This window comes from Lissotriton vulgaris, chromosome 3_1 (genome assembly GCF_964263255.1).
Source record: "Lissotriton vulgaris chromosome 3_1, aLisVul1.2, whole genome shotgun sequence".
In the NCBI taxonomy this organism is placed as follows: domain Eukaryota; kingdom Metazoa; phylum Chordata; class Amphibia; order Caudata; family Salamandridae; genus Lissotriton; species Lissotriton vulgaris.
In genome coordinates, this window is record NC_141689.1 from 361,108,133 (window position 1) to 361,129,377 (window position 21,245).

General features: G+C 42.6%; 1 protein-coding gene across 1 annotated transcript in view; it reads right to left on the reverse strand.

Annotated features, from left to right (window-relative positions):
• The window catches only part of TTC33 (tetratricopeptide repeat domain 33), a 678,801-nt gene that overhangs the window by 328,293 nt on the left and 329,263 nt on the right, over positions 1-21,245 (reverse strand). Inside the window, exon 3 of the mRNA XM_086960577.1 lies at positions 14,711-14,792. Within this exon, the coding sequence (XP_086816703.1) occupies positions 14,711-14,792 (82 nt within the window). The remainder of the gene's footprint in view (positions 1-14,710; positions 14,793-21,245) is intronic.

Consider the following 21,245-nt stretch of genomic DNA (forward strand, 5'->3'; position numbering starts at 1 on the left):
TTCCTGTGTGGCCCCTTGTATATGCTACTATTGTACTATTGCTGCCAGGTGAACTTTTAGTGATACGTAGGTAAGCTTGCAGTCCAGTAAATGTGTACTGTTTTATTCTCTGTGTTGTATTTGAGAAGCCCTTCCTTGAGACTCCATAGAGAGTACTGTTTCCATTTTGCTGTATAACACTTCCTGGTGGTAGGCCTTCTTGCCTCCCTTAGGATTGCCATTGTGTTATCCAGTAACTTTAGATGCCAAAACTCTAAGTCCTCAGGAGCCATGCTGCTAGGCTTAAGGCCTTTGGTTCTGGTTGGAGCACCCTTTCTTTGTGCATTGTTAACAAGTCTTGTCTCCTTGTGATTTGATCCCTGTGATATTTCCATTATTTACGATAACCAGATTTGTTTTGCCCAATAGGAAACAATAAGTATCATCGTCATAATGTTGGTTCCGCATTTGCTAATTACCTTGTGGAGTAGTCGTATTGGGGGAAAAGCATATGCAAATATCCCTAAACAAGTCTAACCACATAGTGTATTACCTACGAACTGTTGGTAGTGTTGCCTGAATGTGAAGCGTTGGCATTTTGCATTCTGGGGTGTTGCGAAGAGGTCAATCTCTGGAGTTCCCCATTCCTCAAAAATATTCCTGAGTTCTGGCTGATTCAGTTCCCATTTGTGAGACCATGAAGCTTGCTTGCTCAGTCTGTCCTCTTCTACATTGTCCTTCCCAGGTAGGTGCATTGCTACAATTTTCATTTCCCATGGAATTGCCCAATTCCACAACTGTCGTGCTAGCTTTAAGAGTGGTATTGATTCAGTTTATGTAGAGCATGGTGGTCGTGTTGTTTGTTTGTACTAGTATTGTTTTTCCCCAGAGCTCTTTCTGAAAGGCTTTTAAGGCTAGGCACATCCTCTTTAATTCCAGGATGTTGATGTGCTGTAGTGCATCCTGCTCCTTCCACACTACCCCTTACTTTGAGGTTTTTCATGCGTGCTCCCCATCCCGTCTAGGAGACTTCTGTAGTTATGGTTACAGTTGGAGTTGGCTGTGTACAAGGTTTCTCTTGTGTTATGTTTGCTCTGTTCCACCATGCTATATCTTCCTGTATCCTTTGTGTGACAAGCACTAGATCTTCCCAACTACCTGTAGCCTGTGACCATTGTACCTTAAGCCATTCCTGGAACGGTCTCATATGTCTTTGTATGTCTGGTATCAAGTGGATGCAGGACACAATCATCCCTAGCAGCTTCCCCACTGTCCTCACTGTCAGAGCTTGCCCCTTCTGGAATAGCTGTGTTTCCATCAGCAGAGCTGCTGTTCTCTTTTCACTTCAGAAAACTTTCCCTTGGACTTAATCTATTTTTGCCCCCAAGAACACTTTCTCCTATTCTGGATATGGGGAAGACTTCTACCGGTGTATAACCCAGCTGATATAGTGTCTCTATTACCTGATGCATATGTTGCTTGCACGCTATGGACAAGTTTGCCCTTACTAGGTAAGGGTGCGCCTTTATTCCTTGTCTTCTTAGGTATTCGTCCACCGCTGCTAGGCACTTTGTGAATACTCTTGGTGGCGATTTTATACTGAAAGTCAGCGCTTTGAATTGGTAGTGCATCTTGTTGATCACGAACCGTAATAATTTTTTCTGTTTTTCATTCATGGGGATGTGCAGGTAGGCGTCCTTTAAGTCTATTGTAGCCATGTAGTCCCCTCTTTGAAGTTGTGGTATTACCTCCTGCAGGGTTGTCATCTTGAACTTTTCCTGGCTGTAGATGTTATGATGGAATCTGCTTTGTACTTTGGAGGACTGCCCTGCTGCTTGAGGTCAGCCTTGCACCTCAGTGGACTGCTCTGCTGCTACTAGAGGACTGTCCTGCTGCTTGAAGCTTGCCTTGCACCCTCACAGGACTGCCCTGCTGTTTGATCCCAGGACTACAAGAGTGAATCAAAGGGTCAGGTGGCTGATCTCCTGTTCTGATCTACAAGAGTACAACAAGCTCCAGACACCTCCCTGCAATTGCACGGCAGACCTGCTGCACTGGACCTGCCTGGACCTTCAACGTGACCTGCCTGAGCCTTGCTGCTCTCTGCTAGAGTGAGTTCCTGATTCCAAAAAGTTCCCTCCCCAGGTTCTGGACCCTTGGCTGGCATCAGTCAAGCTCCTCCAGTGAAGAAAGTGAGAAATCCTGAAGTTTTGGGCTTTTCCCGATTGTGTGAATGGACGCGTTTGCACTGAGATCTTGCTGCCTACGACGAACACCAACATGAAGTTCCAGGGAATTCTTTGTGCTACAGCTACGACCAGCAACACAAGATATGCACTTCACACTAAAGCAACGACAGCCCGCAATAACCGTCAAAGCAAACTTCTGGCAGCGACCATCCAAGACGGCTTACAGGATCTTCACGCTGCGGCAATGACTGTAAGCAACACCCAGCCTGCTCTTCATGCTACAGTGATGACGCTGTCATAGCGGTCTCCTCCACCTCTGTGGACAGAAACATGTTGGCAAGTTTTATGATGGACTAGAGTCATCATGCTCTTTGGTTTCCATCACCTGAATGGATTTTAGTGTACCTCAGGTCCTCCACAATAAGGATAACAACCAAGGAACCTGAAGGTATTTTTAATTCAACTGGATCCCGACCTTGTCCTGTAAGTTTTATATAAGATCTCCCTCATACAGTTAAGTCTTCGCGGAGTACCATCTTACCAGTACCAGTATCTTACTGGTAGTACTATCTTACCAGGGTGGGGAGAATATGCCTATGATGAAGCATGACAAAATATTGTGTGTGAGGCATCCTCCTCCATTAAGGATGGCCTCCTTATTCTGAATGGCCCCACGTGAACTGCAGTAGACAGCATCCGTTTCAAACCTTTGCGCTCTCATTCGTTGTGTTGGTTAAGCAGCCCTCTTCTTTTGTGGTTGGTTCACAGGTTAATTTAGTGACTTTTGTGGTTCCTGACAGGGATTGTGGTTGCTGCATGATAAGAGTCTTCACCCCCTCAATCAAAACCCCAATTTCCTACAGAGAGTCACATAGGCATTTGAACATTCTCACATAAAAAATAAAGTCTTGGCAGCTCTTCTAACCTGGACGAGCATTAGCACTTGCTGGCTGGTCTTTCTTATTGGAGCAAGTCAAAACTTACAATGTCAAGGTAAAGAGTGATTTCGTTAGAGAGCAGCCGCTCGCATGCTTGGGTTCATGGTAATGCCAGAAAAACAAGATATAATACAGGGAAGGGCTAGTGTCTTGGAGAAGTAGAGCTACAATATCATGTATGACCATATACTCCAATCTCACCCTAAAGGCATAGAAGATATAACAAAAATGCCACTTGGAGTTATCCATAAATCACTGTGCCCACTCTACAGCGTGGGAAACAAACTGATGAAGCAATCAGGGTGGAAGATTCTGAGAAGGGTAATCAGTAACAAAGACCAAGGAATTAACTTGGTTGCAGTTCTGAAAGTTTTGTTCCATGAAAAACTGAAAGAAAGCCAAAAACTGCAGCAAACTGATTTATTGTCCCGCTCTACAATGATTCTCTTACAGTGCCTTCGGGAATGTTCAAACTGTTTCAAATGCGTCACCTTGTGCTATAAAACACGCTGGCATGGCAGCCCCAATGATAAAGCACACCCCCCGCGCGGAAACGGCAAACAGAGGGGTGACATGCAAAAGATAATGCTAAGATTGCCTATTTTCAACTGTAATTCATCCGAGATGTCCCAACAACATCAGGCTAACAAGTGGGCAGTCACCCAAAAACAATCAAAGCACCTTAAAGTAACTTATTAACTAGTTCAACTGGGAACAGCTGATTGCGCACTGTTTTCGTACAATTCATACTAAAATAAAAAATCGTTAAAATATCATGCTTCTTCGGCATTAGAAGTCCTTTTACAATCACAGTTTAATGCCAATTAATAGTTTGCGTATTTAAAAAATATATTTTTCGAAATTCCCGAATCTACATATTTTGTCGTTATAATAGAGTGTGTTCGACAGTCCTACAGCTACCTGGAGAGGAGGCAATGCTGCTTTTCCGTAATAGGAAGCTGTTATATACTATTACAGACGTAATGGGACGTTCAATCAATAGATATCCTGGCACGAAGCCGCGCGCATCCGCCGCGCATCACTTTGTTGTCCGAAGGAAGTCCCCATTTCACTTTTCATTTCAGATTGCTGCCCGAGGTTTACGAGCAGTGGTTTTATTGTGCGCGCGGATTCGGCGTCCCACGGCCGTTATGAAGGCAGGCAGGATGCAGGGACCCCGATGCCGGCCTAAAAGAAGAGCTGTCCCGCACGAGAGGAGAGTGTCGCCTTGTTTTCTTCTTGCCTACCTGTATTCATCCCTAAACTAACCTATAGCCTCCACAAAAGAGGACTACGAGGCATTGTATTCTTATAGGCTACTGGGGCGCGCGGCAGCAGAGACTGTGGGGGAGGGGAGGAAGGAAGAAAGAAGGAAAAGAGCCAGAGAGCGCGAGTGTGTGTGCGTGTCTGTTCGTTAGACAAACAACTCTAGCCATTACTAAATAACATAGTAGTATATCATGCTGTGCATTATACTTAGATTTTTATTGCCACAATGCAGGGGATGGCACACAGGAGGGCTCAGCCCAGACTATCTCGCTGTTTACATTGAAAAAACAAAACCGACTAAATATTTTTACTGTGTCAATGAACCGTCCGGATAGTTGAGGCCGACCAAAGATGAAGTAATCTCAAGTGAAATCAGACCTTCCTTCTCATACTCATTGTTAGCCATAGTGAGGGATCTTTATTTCTGGGGCGAGGTTCCATGTCCGGTATTTTCCTTTCACAAGACAGCATCACCATCTAAAAATAACATGGCGGTTTGCTCGATTTCTCTAAAGGTGTGGATAATGACTGGATGGAATGTGATAGTCTTAACCGTTAACCCTTCTGTCTCCGTTTTGTGCCCACACACGAGTTTAACATGCCTACGATACCCTGTTGGGAAACTGTGGCTTACTACTTAGGTGAGAGTGTAGACAAAGGTGGGACCATCCATCGCACAGACCTAGGAGGTGGACCCTACCTGCTAGTGACTCAAGTCAATCTAGTGCAAACTGGTCCAGCCCTTGCGTTTCAATGAGAATTACATTTCACAAAGTGGCCTACTCATGTTATACTTAAAAACCCACATTAAACTCTGCATTCATGCACAACATCACAAGCATGTAAGCTTTTAAGACAAATGGGTAAAGGTATTGATCATAAATCATAAGAGCCCACAGAAGCGTAATATGGTCACCAAAAATCTATCACAACCTCAGTATGTAATTTGATTTGCTCAGCAATACATATTACACGTTTAGTGCTGCACAAAGGGAAAGACACATTGCACCCGCCCTGATCTCTGCAATACTTAGCGCACCAAAGACTAATTACTCAACTGCCACATCTCAAGGAAAAATTGGTCATATGTTGACAATTGCAATCACATACAACTTAATATCAACTGCCGAAGAAAGCAGAGCAAATGACCTACATAGGTCCTAAGGTACTTTCTATTCAACACATTATTCAATAAGGACAAAGGTGTAATTTAGTTGGCACTTGAAACCTATAACAGATGCTCTGACAGCTCATGAAAGGTGTGAAAAACATGCTAGTCAAAGGAATAAAAACGAGTAACAGGATTCAACCATACCAAAATCTCTATTTAGTCCCAAATAAAGTACGATACATTTGAAACAAAACATTCAACGGGAAGTGAATTTGAAGAATGAAAGAAAGCAAAATGGAATAAATGTGAAAATTAATAAATCAATGGATTATAAAATGAAACTGAGATAGATCAGAGCTTTATTGGAAATATGTTGCTATTATTTCATGTGCTTAAGATGAAGCGAAAAATAACTTAGAGTGCACTCCTAAGCCAGCAACTAACAATATTGAGTATGAGCAGCTCTCATATTACATTTAGCCGAAAAATTACGCTCTAATGGTTTCACGTTACTGGACTGTGCACAATACAAATATGGGAACTTAGATAATCAGATAGGGTAACTATGGTTCTAAATGTAGCCCAAACTTTGACACAAATTGGTTCATGAAGAACCATATTTTCTTGCTGCAAAGGAATTATAAGCCCCTCCAAGACATATCAAATGTGTAGAAGGTACCATGTTCAATTGCCGAAATGGCCATAGAAGGACAACCAAGATGGACTGTTTAACAATTAGATTTGACCAGAATTTTGAGAACAAGCACTCTCCTCAACTGCTAAAACTGTAGAGGGAAGCTATTAACAGAGACACATTACAGGAAGTCTTAAAGGGGGATTTAATACTAATTCTTTAAAAACCAATGAAGACACGAATAAATAATAGTCCATAAGACGGTCCCACTAAGAAATTGGGACATCAAATTATTTGTAAATGCAGCGTCAAACACATTTTTATAAGTGTAAATTACATATTTATTTCCTTCTTACTGATATGGAAGACTGAGCTGAAAGGGGCTGACACAAAAGGCATTCCCCTTTGATTTTGTCTTCTGCATCAAAAGTCGTTGCTGCCCTTCTCAAGCAAGAGGAGTTATTTCTGTGCAGCAGCTCACGTAAGAAGTGTACTCCTTTAATTGGGATCAGCAAGCCACACAGAAGCCGGAATTGATTCCCCTATGACAGAGATTCACCATTCATTTAACTTTTAAGACTTAACACCAACTGAACACTAACATCAATGCAATATTGTTCACTGAAATCATATTTTTTGGTACTAAGGTGGCATCTTAAGACTGCTTCCTTACCTGCTTAAATGGGTGCTTTCTTTCCTTACCTAACAAAGTAACTTGGACATTGTTCAACTGCACCAACTGTTGTATGAACTAGGTAGCACATATGTGGCCTTAGAGGAAAACCAAAAGTGATACAAAAGTGCCCACACAGCAGCACAAGTGGGACTGCATTCAGTGTATACAGGGTCTCCAACCAGTAGCTCGTGAGCTACTGTAGCTCTCTAGCTACCTCTGATTAGTTCACCTGTGTGCATTCCAGCTTATTAAATTACACAGCTTTTGCTTGGTTGGATTATTATACATATAAAAAAATTGAAATTTGACAACACTAATAATATTAGTAGATCTCAAAGTGTTTCATTTAACATAAGTAGCTCTCAGTATAGAAAAGGTTGGAGACTCTTACAACTTATTGGCTAGGAACAGGCAAATTATGGGGGCCAGAGAGAGAAAAAAGCTGTATTTGAACTGACAAGACGAAAATTTAAATATTTAAAATTATTAATTAGCAAACAATAAGAATGAATGAGTGCGGAAGGCAAGATGGCGACCGTGCGGACGGTCGCATAAGCTCAAGCTCCCGGATCCCCCTCTCCGTACAGGACTGCAGATAACCTCGTTATGACCACATAAACAATGCACAAAGCATAAAGCACTTACCTCCCTCGTCTTCAAGATCGGCATTATCTGGTGTGTTTGGTGTGTCTCAGCGGCGTCTCGCTTGTTGGTCTTGCGGCTTTTCAGAACAGTGTGGTGCTCCCCTGGGTCTTCATACCTGAAGTCTGCTACGCCTGCATGCTTGGAGATTGAAGGTGAGGCTGACCTGGCGGCGCCTCCAACGGTAATGCCTCCATAGTCCGGGTGACGGAAGGCTTGCAATCAGAATGAAGCTGGAGAAGCAGCTAGTGGCAGCTCACTTCGTGGAGCCAAAAGCGGCAGCATGGGAGAGGCGAGAGAGCACGCGTGGAGACACGAGTGGTAAGCGCACTGTTCAATCTCTGTTTTTTTCAGAGAAAGTAAAAAAACAACTTAGCCCCCAAGATGCTTGCCTCGTCAAGGATACTAATGGAACTATTAATAAAGCTGGCAAAACTGTGCATACCCTTACAGATCAGGCAACTGCTGATGCTGATCGAGCGTGTCAAACTGTGGATATGTTGGAGAAAACCACTATCTTAAGTGAAGGAAGGAATGAAAGAGCTTTGGAAGTGGACAAAGTGGTGGAAGGGAGTGGTGAGCGCACTACTTCTAACATGTGAAACTTCCTGATCAAACAAACTGCTCAGCATGACTTCAGGGAGAATACACCAGGTAATACCATCATAAAGGAAGGGCAAGGGGCCAAATCCTTCAATGCTGATAATATAAGGTTAAAGGATGGTAATACCAAGCAAAGACTGGTAAAAGAAATTGAATCGGGGGGGACAACTTTTTCTCACTCTCCGACCCTTCTGATTCCTCAGAGGATGAGACAGAATCAAGTACTCGCACATAAAAACAATCCATGACATTGTGAGAATTGTAGAAGATAGGTATACACAATTATATTGTATGGCTAGGGACAAGATAGAAACAATGACACTTGATGGGGAATAGGAAGCTTAATTCAGGACTGTGTATCTGTTCCTTTAATGTATGTGGATTGAATAATTATGGGATGAGACAACAGGTGGCTGGGGAGTTACGGGTCATCCAACCGGATTTGGTCTGCTTACAGGAAACCCACATACCGTGGTCTAAGTGGAAGATACTAGGTGAGCTTGGCTACTCTGTACTGATATGTACACAACAATCTACAATAAATCGAGGAGTAGCCGTATTAGCTAAACATGGTATACAGGGGTCGGGAAGAGCTCTGGGGGACAAACAGGGTCGCTGGGCTATTATCGAGTGTATAATAGGGGGTGTGAAATATACTGTTTGTTAAGTATATGGCTCCAATCCTGATGAAGCAGCAGTGCTGGAGGGGTCAAATTTGGAATTAGCATCATGGCCGACCCCTTTGAACCTATGTGGGGATTTTAATATACATCTAGGACCCCGGGATCTGCAATTGAGTAAAAAAAACAATAAGGGTAGGAAACCCAAAGTTTTCAAGGCCCTACAGCATCTACTGGTTGACCATGGGTTGGCTGATGCTTGGCCTTCTTTGCGAGGCCCTGACCCGGGCTTTACTTTCTATTTCCACCCGCATCATAAATTAGTGAGGTTAGATTACTTCTTTATCTCACCAGCATTATTGATAGGAGCGAAAATACAAGTATTCCCCTGGATTACGGCAGATCAAGGCCCCTTGGTAGTTGACATTCCGGTGATCAATATACTTCCTAATGTACGATCTTTCTCATTTGATAGGAAATTACTGTTGGATGAGGCATTTGTTATACATATAAATGTCTGGATCAGGCAATTTCTAGCTATAAACCGCAACTTTACCGCATGTGGCTAAATCTGTGATGCGTCAAAGGCTGGGTTTAGGGGGAGACTTTTAATTTTGGGCTTTATAAACACAGGCAAGAGAAGCTGGCTACGCAGGAATTATATACAAACTTAGAATAGCTGAAGAGAATCTTATGCTAGGAATACAAGCTATTTAACAACAATGGGTGGTGATGGACAGAGATTCTGAATTAAGCAGAATACTCTCACCCAGTCAAGAGATCAGGGCTAGATCCAACACCGTTTTTTTAGCTCACTGCACCATCCCAGTTCAGAACCTGTCTATATGCAAATTAGTCTGTTCCTGTCCCAGTGCATGATGGGAACAGGGCAAACCAAACTACCAAGCCAATTCTTACACTGTGAAGGAAACAAGCTTCCGGGGACCGGTTTCTGGCATTTCAGCCGTCGTCGGCCCGGCTTGCTTGAATCCTGATGGTGCAATGAGCAAGGGACTCACATCTGAGTATAGCCTTCCACGCTTAGGGTGGACAAAATATTTAACAACAAGGGGTGGTGATGGACAGAGTTTCTGAATTAAGCAGAATACTCTCACCCAGTCAAGAGATCAGGGCTAGATCCAACACTGTTTTTTAGCTCACTGCACCATCCCAGTTCAGAACCTGGCTATATGCAAATTAGTTTGTTCCTGTCCCAGTGCATGATGGGAACAGGGCAAACCAAACTACCAAGCCAAGGAAATTACTGTTGGATGAGGCATTTGTTACACATATAAATGTCTGGATCAGGCAATTTCTAGCTATAAACCGCAACTTTACCGCATGTGGCTAAATCTGTGATGCGTCAAAGGCTGGGTTTAGGGGGAGACTTTTAATTTTGGGCTATATAAACACAGGCAAGAGAAGCTGGCTACACAGGAATTATATACAAACTTAGAATAGCTGAAGAGAATCTTATGCTAGGAATACAAGCTAGCGGGGATATCAGACAGTTGTAAATGGAGGTGGCCCGGTGCAAGGCTAAAATTAATCTACAATGGAGCAAGCAAATTGCCATCAAACACACCCTCCATAAGGAAGAGAGCTACAAGTATGGTGAAGCTACAGAGCGTTGTTTGGCGCAGAGGCTGCGGTCAAGGGATACAGCGCAAAGAATTAAGGCTATGATGGATGGATAGGGTAACCGGGTAGATACACCCGCTGAGATTTTGAACATCTTTCATACTTTCTTTAAAGGACTGGGGCCCGATAAAATACCTCTGGAGGTATACCATTTTTACCCGGGAATTAAAAACAGACATTTCAACAAGCACAGTTAGGGGCTGCCCCATGTTAACACCTTGGCTGCTAGGGGTTTTCCCCTCCTGTGCTGACTCTTGGTGAACTCCATTGTTCATGACGAGCTCAGCTCGTCATAAGCACAGCTCAACCGTGCCTCATGACGAGCTGAGCTCGTCATCATTGTTAAATTGCGATGGGAAGGTCTATGCTAAAATATTGGTGTCCCGGTTAGCCAGAGTCATCTCTCCATTAGTGTCAATCCGGCAACATGGGTATACCTGATAGGAGCACCATCAACCACATCAACAGGGTAGTAACCCTGGTGGGTGCAGCCAATGTGCAAGGTAATAAACTCGGTTTGATATTGCTAGATGCCGAAAAGGCTTTTGACCGGGTTGTGTGGGACTTCTTGTGCGTGGTGCTGCAACGCCTGGGCTTTGGCCCAAGTTTTGTTCAAGCTATTCAGGTTTTATATCAGACCCCTACTGCTAAAATCTCTATGATGGGCTTAGAGTTTGAACCTGTGCATATTACTAGAGGTACAAGACAGGGATGTCCATATTCCCCACTGTTGATTGTGTTATATATAAATCCCTTTTAACCATGCTTGAGCAGAGTCCCAGGATCGAGTTTGTCATCTGTAGGCAAGAACAGTTTTGTGTATTTGCCTATGCAGACGATATAGCAGTTGTAACATCCAATCCTACTACAGCTATGCCTGAGATAGAGCAACTGCACATAGGTTTGGCTCTGTATTGGGGTATGAACTTAATGTGTCCAAAACACAGATTTTGTGTATAATTCAAGACTGCATTAATGACCCAAGAGTGATAAAAGAGGTTACATAGCTGGGTATTAAAATAAAGACTTGTTTAAAAGAATTGGTGGAGTTCAACTGGGGTTCTAATTTAACACCAGTGAAACAACAGCTAGACTGATGTGAATGCTTGCACTTGTCGTTGGTAGGAAGGTGCAATGTTATTAAAATGACTATTTGACCTACGGTTTTATATTAATTTAGATCAGTCCCACTAGAACTTACCCGAGGCCAGCTGCAACAGTTCAATCAATATGCTCTAGATTTGTATGGGCTCAAGGGAAACCCCGGAGGGCTATGCGTTTTATGTCATTGTCACAGAAGAAAGGGGGCTGGGCAGGTCCGGATTTTACATTATATTACTATGCCTGTATACTTAAAAATATGCGTGGTTTACTTACTGGAGAGGAAGTTAGCAATACTGCAGAAGCTCCATCCATCTATCAGATGTTGTTGGATGCTGATGTTAAGAACTGCTTTTTTAAGATGCTCTAATTCAGTTATTATAAAAAAATGATGTAAGGTTTTAATTGCTGCTTTTAAAGTGTGGAAGGCTATACAGAGACGTTTTCAAATCGAGGGGGTCTCGTACTATTCTCCTAAATCTGCTTTGGTTGTACTCCCGGCTGTGTTTTGGGATAGGACTGTTGATAGACGAAGAAGTAAAGGAATTTTACAAATAGGCGATTTTTACATTAATGGAAGCTTGACATCGTATGCTATTTTAGCTGATAAATATCATCTCCCTAAAACAAACATTTTTTAATTCTTACAAATCCGGGACTATCTTGGTAAAAAGCAGCGAGTGATGGAGCCGAATCAGCTTAACACATTCGATGCTGATGACGAGCTCAGCTCGTCATCAGCCACGGTGATCGTGTGCTGATGACGAGCTTAGCACGTCATTTAACATTGGTGCTTACATTTTTCAGCACAGGGGAAAAATAACCACAGCAGCCAAGGTGTTAATGAGGCCATTAGAAGTAAAGCCCGTATTGGTGTTTTATATAATGTCTTATGTAATATACAAAGGGATGATTTAGATGCCCAAAATCTTAACTGGGATAACAGATTGGGGTGTCAGGACCTACGAGTGGAACAATATTTTGATATCGCCGGGAGGATTTAAATGTCTGCTAGTCTACAGGCGCAACATTACAAGACAGTGTTCAATTTGTACCACACTCCCGGCAAAATGTTTAAATGGGGCGGGGCTAATGACGGGAAATGTTTTCGTTGTGAGTCAGATGTTGCAGATATTGTACATATCTTTTATTCATGTGGGCACTTGAGTATCCTGTTAGAGCATATTGAGAAATTCCTTTTCAAAATGACTGGGCTAATCACAAATATCACAGCACCTATAATGTTGTTAGGGACCGAGGATGGTACAACGGGGCAGGATCCTGTAGTGTAGTTCCTATATTCCCAATAGGCTCTGCGCTTTGGAATAATACATACTGTCGTTTAGACGTAGGACTGAGGTCGACTAGGTCTCTACCGAATATATTAGACTTAATTGTGAGTGTCAGCTCGCTTAGAGGTCACTAGAAACGTTCTCGAATAAACAAGAAGGGATTAGTCTCTGACAACCATATAACATGACAACTTTGTTTCCCCAGAATGAAAGGTATCTCTAGAGTCGCGGAAACAATACACGGCTATTTCACTCAGTCAATCGTGGATGCTTAGTTTCACCAGAATTGCTTTAGAAATAGAGAGACGGCGTTTTCAAAAAAAGTATTTATTGAACAGTCTTATTTCTTAAGCATAAGAAATGCACTGCTACAATTTAAATGCTAGTTAAGAAGTACGAGGCATATAATACGAATAGTATTATAAAATGGTACTGTAAAAGCATGATATGGTTTCGAAGCCATAAACATAGAATACATAAAATGCATAAAATACATACAGTGATAAAATTATGGCTAAAAGTACTCAACTGGTGCTTCTAACGTACGTAACCTAAGCCTAGTACGAGGGAGGAGTAAGTGAGGAGTAGTTTAAGTTTTAGTATTTCTCTGCAAGAATCTGTTCAAGAATTCCCTAGGGATCTAATCAGCTCCGTACCTTGGTTTTAGAATGATAGAGGTCTGGTATCTCTCTCTCGGGACTCGATCTCCCAACAACCCGCAAGGGTAGCCTGGAAACACTGGAGCTGGATTTCTCGGCAGGAGAAAAGACAGCGTCTTTTCAGTGCGTCAGTTGGAGGGTCGGCTTCCTTCAGCACTTGCATCAGCAGGGCGTCGGGCAAGTAGTTAGTCGATCTGCTCCGGAACCACAGTGTGTTTGACTGGGCAAACCTGGGCATATTTATACTTTGAAGGTGCAGAGTCTGACGTAAAATTGGACATAATAGCGTCACTAGTGCCTTAGTTCCTTGAAAACTCCCGGATTTCTTGGATACATCAGTATTCAAGCAGGGGGAGGTTCCTGACTGCTGAGGGCTTGTTTTACCACGAAATCAATGTGGATTATTGGAGTTTAGTGGAAGTAGCCATGCCGTATTAGGGCTGCGCCGGCTATAACTAAATAAGGCAATGATTCTTTATGCCTATATAAGGACTAGATGGTTTATACCTATATATGGGTATGAATCAGAAAAAGTTACACTAGGGTCCGAGATTCCCACATAACAATCCGGCACATAAATTTTGCTATTTGATCTTTCTAGCCACGACTGTGGCCAGGCTGTGTATTTCCTCTATGTGATTGCAGAAAGAAGCTCCCACCTTTGAGATGTGGAGAGCTAGATGTTACGCAATGTTTAATCTTGAATATAGTCTTTATGCTCTTAAAGGATCATATCGACGCAAGCTGGGTATGTAGTTATGGGGCCCTATGATTACGCACATGGAAGATTTAATATTTATTTCCCTCTTTTTTATAGACATTATTTATGACTGCAAAATCTTGCAATATTTATCCATTTTATTCCTTCGGAAAGTATTTTTTATATATATATATATGATCAGCTATCTGATATGTTTTTCTAATGTATTCTGAATTGTATTGTCTTGTCATGGACTGAATTAATAATGAAAAAATAAAAAAGAATGAATGAGCGTACATTCTATATTATTCTAAAAGATTATGAAAAGTTGCTGTGATTACTATTGGGCTTTGACAGTGTTAGCCATAGACGATGAGATAAAAGTACAAAATAGGCATCGAAATACATTGTCACTTACATATGAGTAACCAGAGACAAAAGGGTAGCTATACTTAAGGAACCCTAAACAATATTTGGTCCACTGGCAAAGCGACCAAAGTGGAGAAAAGAAGTGTATTTTGCAAAGTTCCTGGATGACTGGCAAACAACTGAGATAGGCAAGAAAGAGCACATTTACCTTTACACGTATAAAACTTTGCTATAAGGTATTTGAAAGAAAACATGAAGAAAGATTATTAGCTATACAAGTCTATTACCTGTGACTTCATTTCATACAACGCTGCATCCTCTGGAGTTAACTGAAGGGCTTCATCCCATTTTTGGACAGCTTCCCGGTACCTGGAGGTGTAAAATAAATATACAGTTTGACTGTATATTTGAAGAAGCAAAATTCTAAATAACTAACAAACACCTTTTTAAACATGATCTTCTCAAGAGCATATTTTATTTAGGTTCACAATTTGGCATGCGGAAACAGTCTGGACCTACGGTAACTTCTGTTGGCAAATGCAACCAGGATTATCCAACAGAACATGGGTCTCCTTCATTCATACTTGGGGGTCTGCCATATGATTAAAATTGGAATCAATGCAAATGGAGGTTATATTCCAAAATAGCAACTCTTTAGAACTCCAGGCGAGTCGGTCAACGAGTATTCATTTGGCAGAGTGCCAACTGTGCTTGCTGGTGATGATCTACAGATCGTGCAGGAAGGTTCTTCCTCAAGGTCCCACTTGCTAACCAAAGCGAGGGAGAATATTTCCCAAGGAAAAAGCTGCAAGATACCTTCCAGCATCAAGGATAAAGCAGGCAGACATCCAAATCGTATGTAGATGAGTATTTATTCAAGTTGTCAACAAGTAGAGACACCATCCAACATCAATGCCCTTAAACTGCCAACTGACTAGCAAGGCAACCCTCCTAGGCAAACCCCACATTTACATTCCTGGCATCACTACCTGGATACCGCTCCCAATGTTCCAGGATCGAAGTAGAACACCACATCACCTCCCCTCCAATATTACACAAACGCATGAAAAGCACATCAACTTTAGGAAAAGAAACAAAAGAAATGAAATATACAGAAACATTGGACTTCACCATGCCCAAGAAAGCGCACAATGAGAAACAACATAGGCACCAAACCTATGCAAAACATGTCATGGCAAAACATGGCATTTCTCAACAAATATACTCTTGCAACCAAAGCGTAACTTTTACCAACCAATGAGGTCTGGAAACCTTATCTTGTGCAATACATTTTGCTTTCCCATCCACTTCATTGGGTTGACATTTGGGCACTCCATTTAAATTCCACACTCGGTGATCACTGGGTTTAATTGCATTTCTGAAAATCTTGATCACTTTAATAAGTTAGCTGAACTTCGAGTTCCCTATACCCTTTTGAGGAAATCTGATCTTCACTCAAACCCCCACAGACACTACAGTGTTCTTCACAGCTCTTCTCTTATCAAACATTCTCTTCCTCTTCTCCATGACCAGTCTCTCACTTTCTCTCCACCCTTCTGCGCAACCAACTTCATCATCAACCAAAGATCTTTTAACCATGACTCAAGAAGGGCTCAACAAAGTGTTTGCTACCCTCTTCTTAAACAAATAAAACAGAAACACCCTTGTAGAAGAATGCAGGGTAAACCGGAACTCCTGCACCTTCTTTCTTAAGGCCACCTCCCATGCTACACCTGTCGCAATGGCCTCTTGCAAGGTCTCCTTCAGCACTTTCACAAATCTCTCAACTACACCATTGCTGCCTTCTTGTGCTGGATTCCCCTTCTACTAAAGAACTCCTCAACAATGCCTGAAGTTAATTGTACCCCATTATCTGAGATTAGGGACAACGGTAAACCCTAAATCTCCAAGAGATCTTAATCACCACACTAGACTCAAAAGAGTTCACCACCTTAATCTCTGGCCACCGTGAGAACATATCCATACAGACCAAAGCATACCGATCTTGAGATCTCAACCTCACCGGACCCAAAATGTCAATAACAATGTCTGACCAAGGATCATTGGACTGTTTCCTCACTACCATTGGTTGCGTCCTACATTTCAAAATTCTATCGCTACACACTCACTAAGCACAACTCCTGACCTCTCTCGTGACACAGACATCCATGGCGGGCCACCAATACACTTCTCTAATTCTCTCCTTTGTTTCAACAATTCCCATATGGAAGCATGAGCGCTCTTTAACAACCATTCCCACAGATTGTGAGGGGGAACCAATATGTTAGCCCTCATCAACAACAGCTAATTCTCCTCTAATCTGCCAATAACCCCTCAAATCCAGTCCAAAGACCTTCTTCTCACACAACCCTCCTGAAATCATCGCCACCACTTTCTCCAAAGTCATCCTCATCGCCAAATGTAAGATACCATCCAGCATCAAGGATAAAGCAGGCAGACATCAAAATCGTATGTAGATGAGTATTTATTCAAGTCGTCAACAAGTAGAGACACCATCCAACATCAATGCCCTTAAACTGCCAACTGACTAGCAAGGCAACGCTCCTAGGCAACCCCCACATTTTACATTCCAGGCATCACTATCTGGATACTGCTCCCAATGCAACAGGATAGAAGTAGAAAACAGTGCTGCAAGGGCTGACCAAGTGGTCACCATGAATTTATGATTCGTAAACTGGTAGGGTGCATCATCAAACAGAATTAACACCCTTCCAGCAACAGCTACTTGATTAGAGCATGGGGCTCCGCCCACTAACCTATTTGGCAACCCCATTATCATTTTTACATAACTATAACTCTGACAGTCAGTAGGCATACGTAAAGTAATGATAAATACTTTGCTGCCTGAGCCTTGCTTGTAGTAAAGGCCAGGCAAGCAGGCACTTCCTGAAGTTCCAGTGCGCAGGGCCTAGTCATGAATAATGCAATAAAGTCAGGCTTACTATTTTAGAGCCCTTCCCTTTCATAATAGTGGGTGGGTGGAGCACGCCAGCAAGCCGCAGCAGAGAAGATGTTCGACCATCAGCCGTTGCAGAGCGAAGCCCAGCGTCATGCTCCATGTCACTCAAGTCAGACTCACAACACTTATTTTCCCCCTGGTCACAAGGTGCGGAAACAATACAAGGGCGTCATAGCTGCCAAGGTTTTAAATTGCTGTGTGACATTTTCATAATTTCTGTGTAATTATGAGTGACATTTCAACGGCTATTATTGACACTTTCTCCTGAGAAAAATCAAGCAAAAAGTACGAGCGAAACATATCAATAAAATCTGATATTACACCCTTTTGAGCAGCGAGAAACTGATAAGTAACTAATCTAAAGTGTGCTAATGGCAGGCAGCTGAAAACTGAGCAGAGCCGAGCCGGACTGCGTGACTGCACAGTTGACATGCTCTGTACTCTACAGGCCGGGGAGGCGCAAGCAGCTCAGAATGATTGAAGCGTTAAATGTATTAATAGCAGTCATCGCAAGTTAGCTGAACTACTAAAACAGATGCCGTAGCCATATGCCTATATGATATGGCAGGATTATATAGCTCACACAAAGTACATAAAGAATAGGCATTCCCATGATCATGTGATGTATTAGAATTCCACGCTGTGCGTACTAGTCTATGTCCCACCACTTCCAAAGTTCAACAGCCACCCCTGCTTTCTTCTCAACAATTGGAGTATCTGATAAGATGATAGACCTGCAGATGAACAGACAGAGAAGGGGCAGATTGGACTCTGGGAGAGCTATTGATGTCTAAAGCTGCACCCGTATCACACTGAGCAATACTTGGATGCTAAAACCCCTTGAGAACCACTAATTCTGAAGATTGGAGGTGGAGATCAGCAATTAGAGGTGTCCACATGAAGTACACATATGGTGTGCACAGGAAGCCAATAGCCCATACTTCGTACCAGGCCAGTGCTTGGAGAAAAGAAATTCAATAGCTGCCCTCAGGATTAATAAAAGCTCAGCAGGTGGGAGTTAAGGTCATATAAGGCGAAGCACATTGTGAGATGCTGAGGGATCAAAACAAGCGGTCCTCTGTCTAAAGAGGGGGCTGGAAGCGCCGATTAGTCTAGGTATGAGTTGTCTACAACAGCTGTTTCATCCATGATCAATGAAAACTGGCCCAAACTACTAACAGATATCAAAATCACAAATGTGACTGCGCCAGACAGCAGTGTCCACCCCAGCACATCAGGCTCTATCAATGCGACGAATCCCCCGCAGCCATAACCGTAGCAACCTGCCTCCACACCTCGCATGGATTGTTATTTAAATATCAGCTTTAAATATGTTTTGGAAATTAGATAATTCAGTATCCAAATTTTAGCCTATTAGTTTCTAAAAACACAAAGATGTTACCATCACATACATGTATTTTGTTTTGGGTAAACAAATTAATTCCCTGCAATAACAGCTTGTTATTTTATGAAACTTTTCTGTTGCCTCAAAGTATCAATTTTCATTTTTAGTATCTAGACGAGTAATCCCCAAAATCTGCTAGCCATTTTTATACGGTATCACATGTACAACTGATTTCCGTGGATATGATATCCTCGGATGCCAAGGATGAATGCCTACCAGCATGCTGGGGGGGGCGCTTTATGTTGAGGGCCACAATATTTAGGCCAAGAAGGCCAATGATTTTTCAAGAACAGTTTTCATTATGCCAGGGCTGAAGACTAGAATGATAGATGAGAACTGAGCCGTAGGTGACCCCCAGAATGCCAAGGATCCAGATGCTACTACCCGTTTCAGATACCAGGGATTGCTGCCAGCGAAGGACACTGTCTACCATCGAGGGACACCCCACTAGTTAAACATAAACACATAAGCATGGTATATGATTGTGAATACACACATAATCACACGTAGCGCACACAATGCCTCTGCAGGAAGTGAGGCACTTGCCTTTGCTCCTACCCAAGCCCTGATCTATTAACATTCCCTGCTCCTCCAGCACCGGTCTCTCACATTTCCACTCCAAGTCCTTTATTTAAAGTGCTCTGCTCTGGTTACTACAGATGTTTTTCTTCACCGACCCTGTGGTCTTACTCACACCCACATGTGTGAGTGAGTGTGTTTGTGTGTACACGTGCGCGAGTAAGCTTTGAGCCTTGCTATCGCTTCGGCTGCTTCTCCAAGGGCTGGAACTGAGTAGTGGTGTCTACTGAAATATACACTAGGTAGCACTGCTCAACTGCGGACCAACTTAATGAAGTAGGGGGAAGGAACTACGAACCACTAACTGTCAGCGAGTGAGGTATAAGTAGCTCACAAGCTCCAAGTTGGAGACCCTTGGTCTTCACAAATCAGTATATCAGGGGAGAGGAGGAGCATCGCCCCACTTTAAATGCCCTCCCTAAAACACCATATATGTAAAATTAAATGGTAATTTATTACCATTTTCTTTCCTCCCCCGCCCGAGCCGAGCCGAGTGTCAGGACAGGGTTGGGGACAGCAGCAGGGAGAAGGGTGGTCTGGCTAATGCTCTGTTTAAGGTGTGGATGTCTTTTTGGCCAGCTGTCTTGCAACGGCCAGCCACACATGCGCACTTTACACCTCTCAATTCAGCTGTCTTAGACAGCTGGATTGAGAGTATGTGCAGGTCTCCAGAGCACTGTGGAGTGCCGAGTGAGGCTGTTCCCACCAATCCTGAGGCTGTTCACATGCGCATGTGAGCAGTGCCAAGATTGGGCAAGGGAGTTCCAGCATCTGGTTCCAGTAAAGAAGAGGTCTGGAGCAAAGAAGTTGCGTTAGGTACGTTTTAAAAAAAAAAAATATTTTCCAGGCGCGCCCTCTTCCCTCCCCCGTAGATACCAGCCACCATTGCAGTATATAACTAGCGAGAATAGTTTTTTTAAGTGGTCTTCCCTCAGCAAGTGCTACTATCCAGGTCTCTGTTAACGTAAAATGCCATTGGTATGATAAGGTAAAAATACACTGTACATTAGAATATTAATAAAATGTTGGCATAAAAACTGTAAATTTTTATTAAAGTATTCTATATATTTATAGACTCCTATAATAAAGTGTCAAGGCATTTGGTTTCTGTAGTGAAAACTGATTATGAACTCATCTTTTCTGTATTAACTTTACGCCCTTTAGTTTATGGTGTTAAGGGAAGCGAGTGTATGTATGTATGTACGTGTATATGTGTGTGTGTATGTATGGCAGTGGTGAGCTGATGAATAAGGTCAGATGACTAGGTAACAGCAGTCTTCCGATTGCATCCAGAGCCAGGAGGTTTGAATTTGAATTATATGGCGTGTAAATATCCTTTCCTTTGTTCTTTTTTTAAGTTGAGGATTATTCTTTAACAACTACAAAAACGTACTATGGTTGCTAGCCACTGGATCTGCATAAACGCATAGGCGACACTAAAGGATTCTAACACTAACAAAAACCACCATAAGAATATGTAGGTGAAGGACATGTTGCTGGAGTTGTAGCTACTTTTTACCCGTTTGAGCTAGAATAGTTTTTTTGTGTTAAAATCTGAAGATTATGCGGCAAATGGATTGTGTGGCAAATGCGGCAAAGTAATAATTAGCTAAAAATCCCTGTGGCCACACAATTCCAGTGGCCCTGGACTATAGTGCATTACACACAATAGGCACTGGCTCCATTTTAGAGGAGACAGGGTGGCCTTCACGGTGTCAGCTGCCATCTTGGGTAGCATTAGCAGCAGTAGGGATGCGGGACTGCATGACATGCCCACTCATATATTGCACCTACCTTTTGGAGGTGAACATCCTAGGCTATGGCTAATTGTGCCCATATAGTTGTGACTGCATTTCGT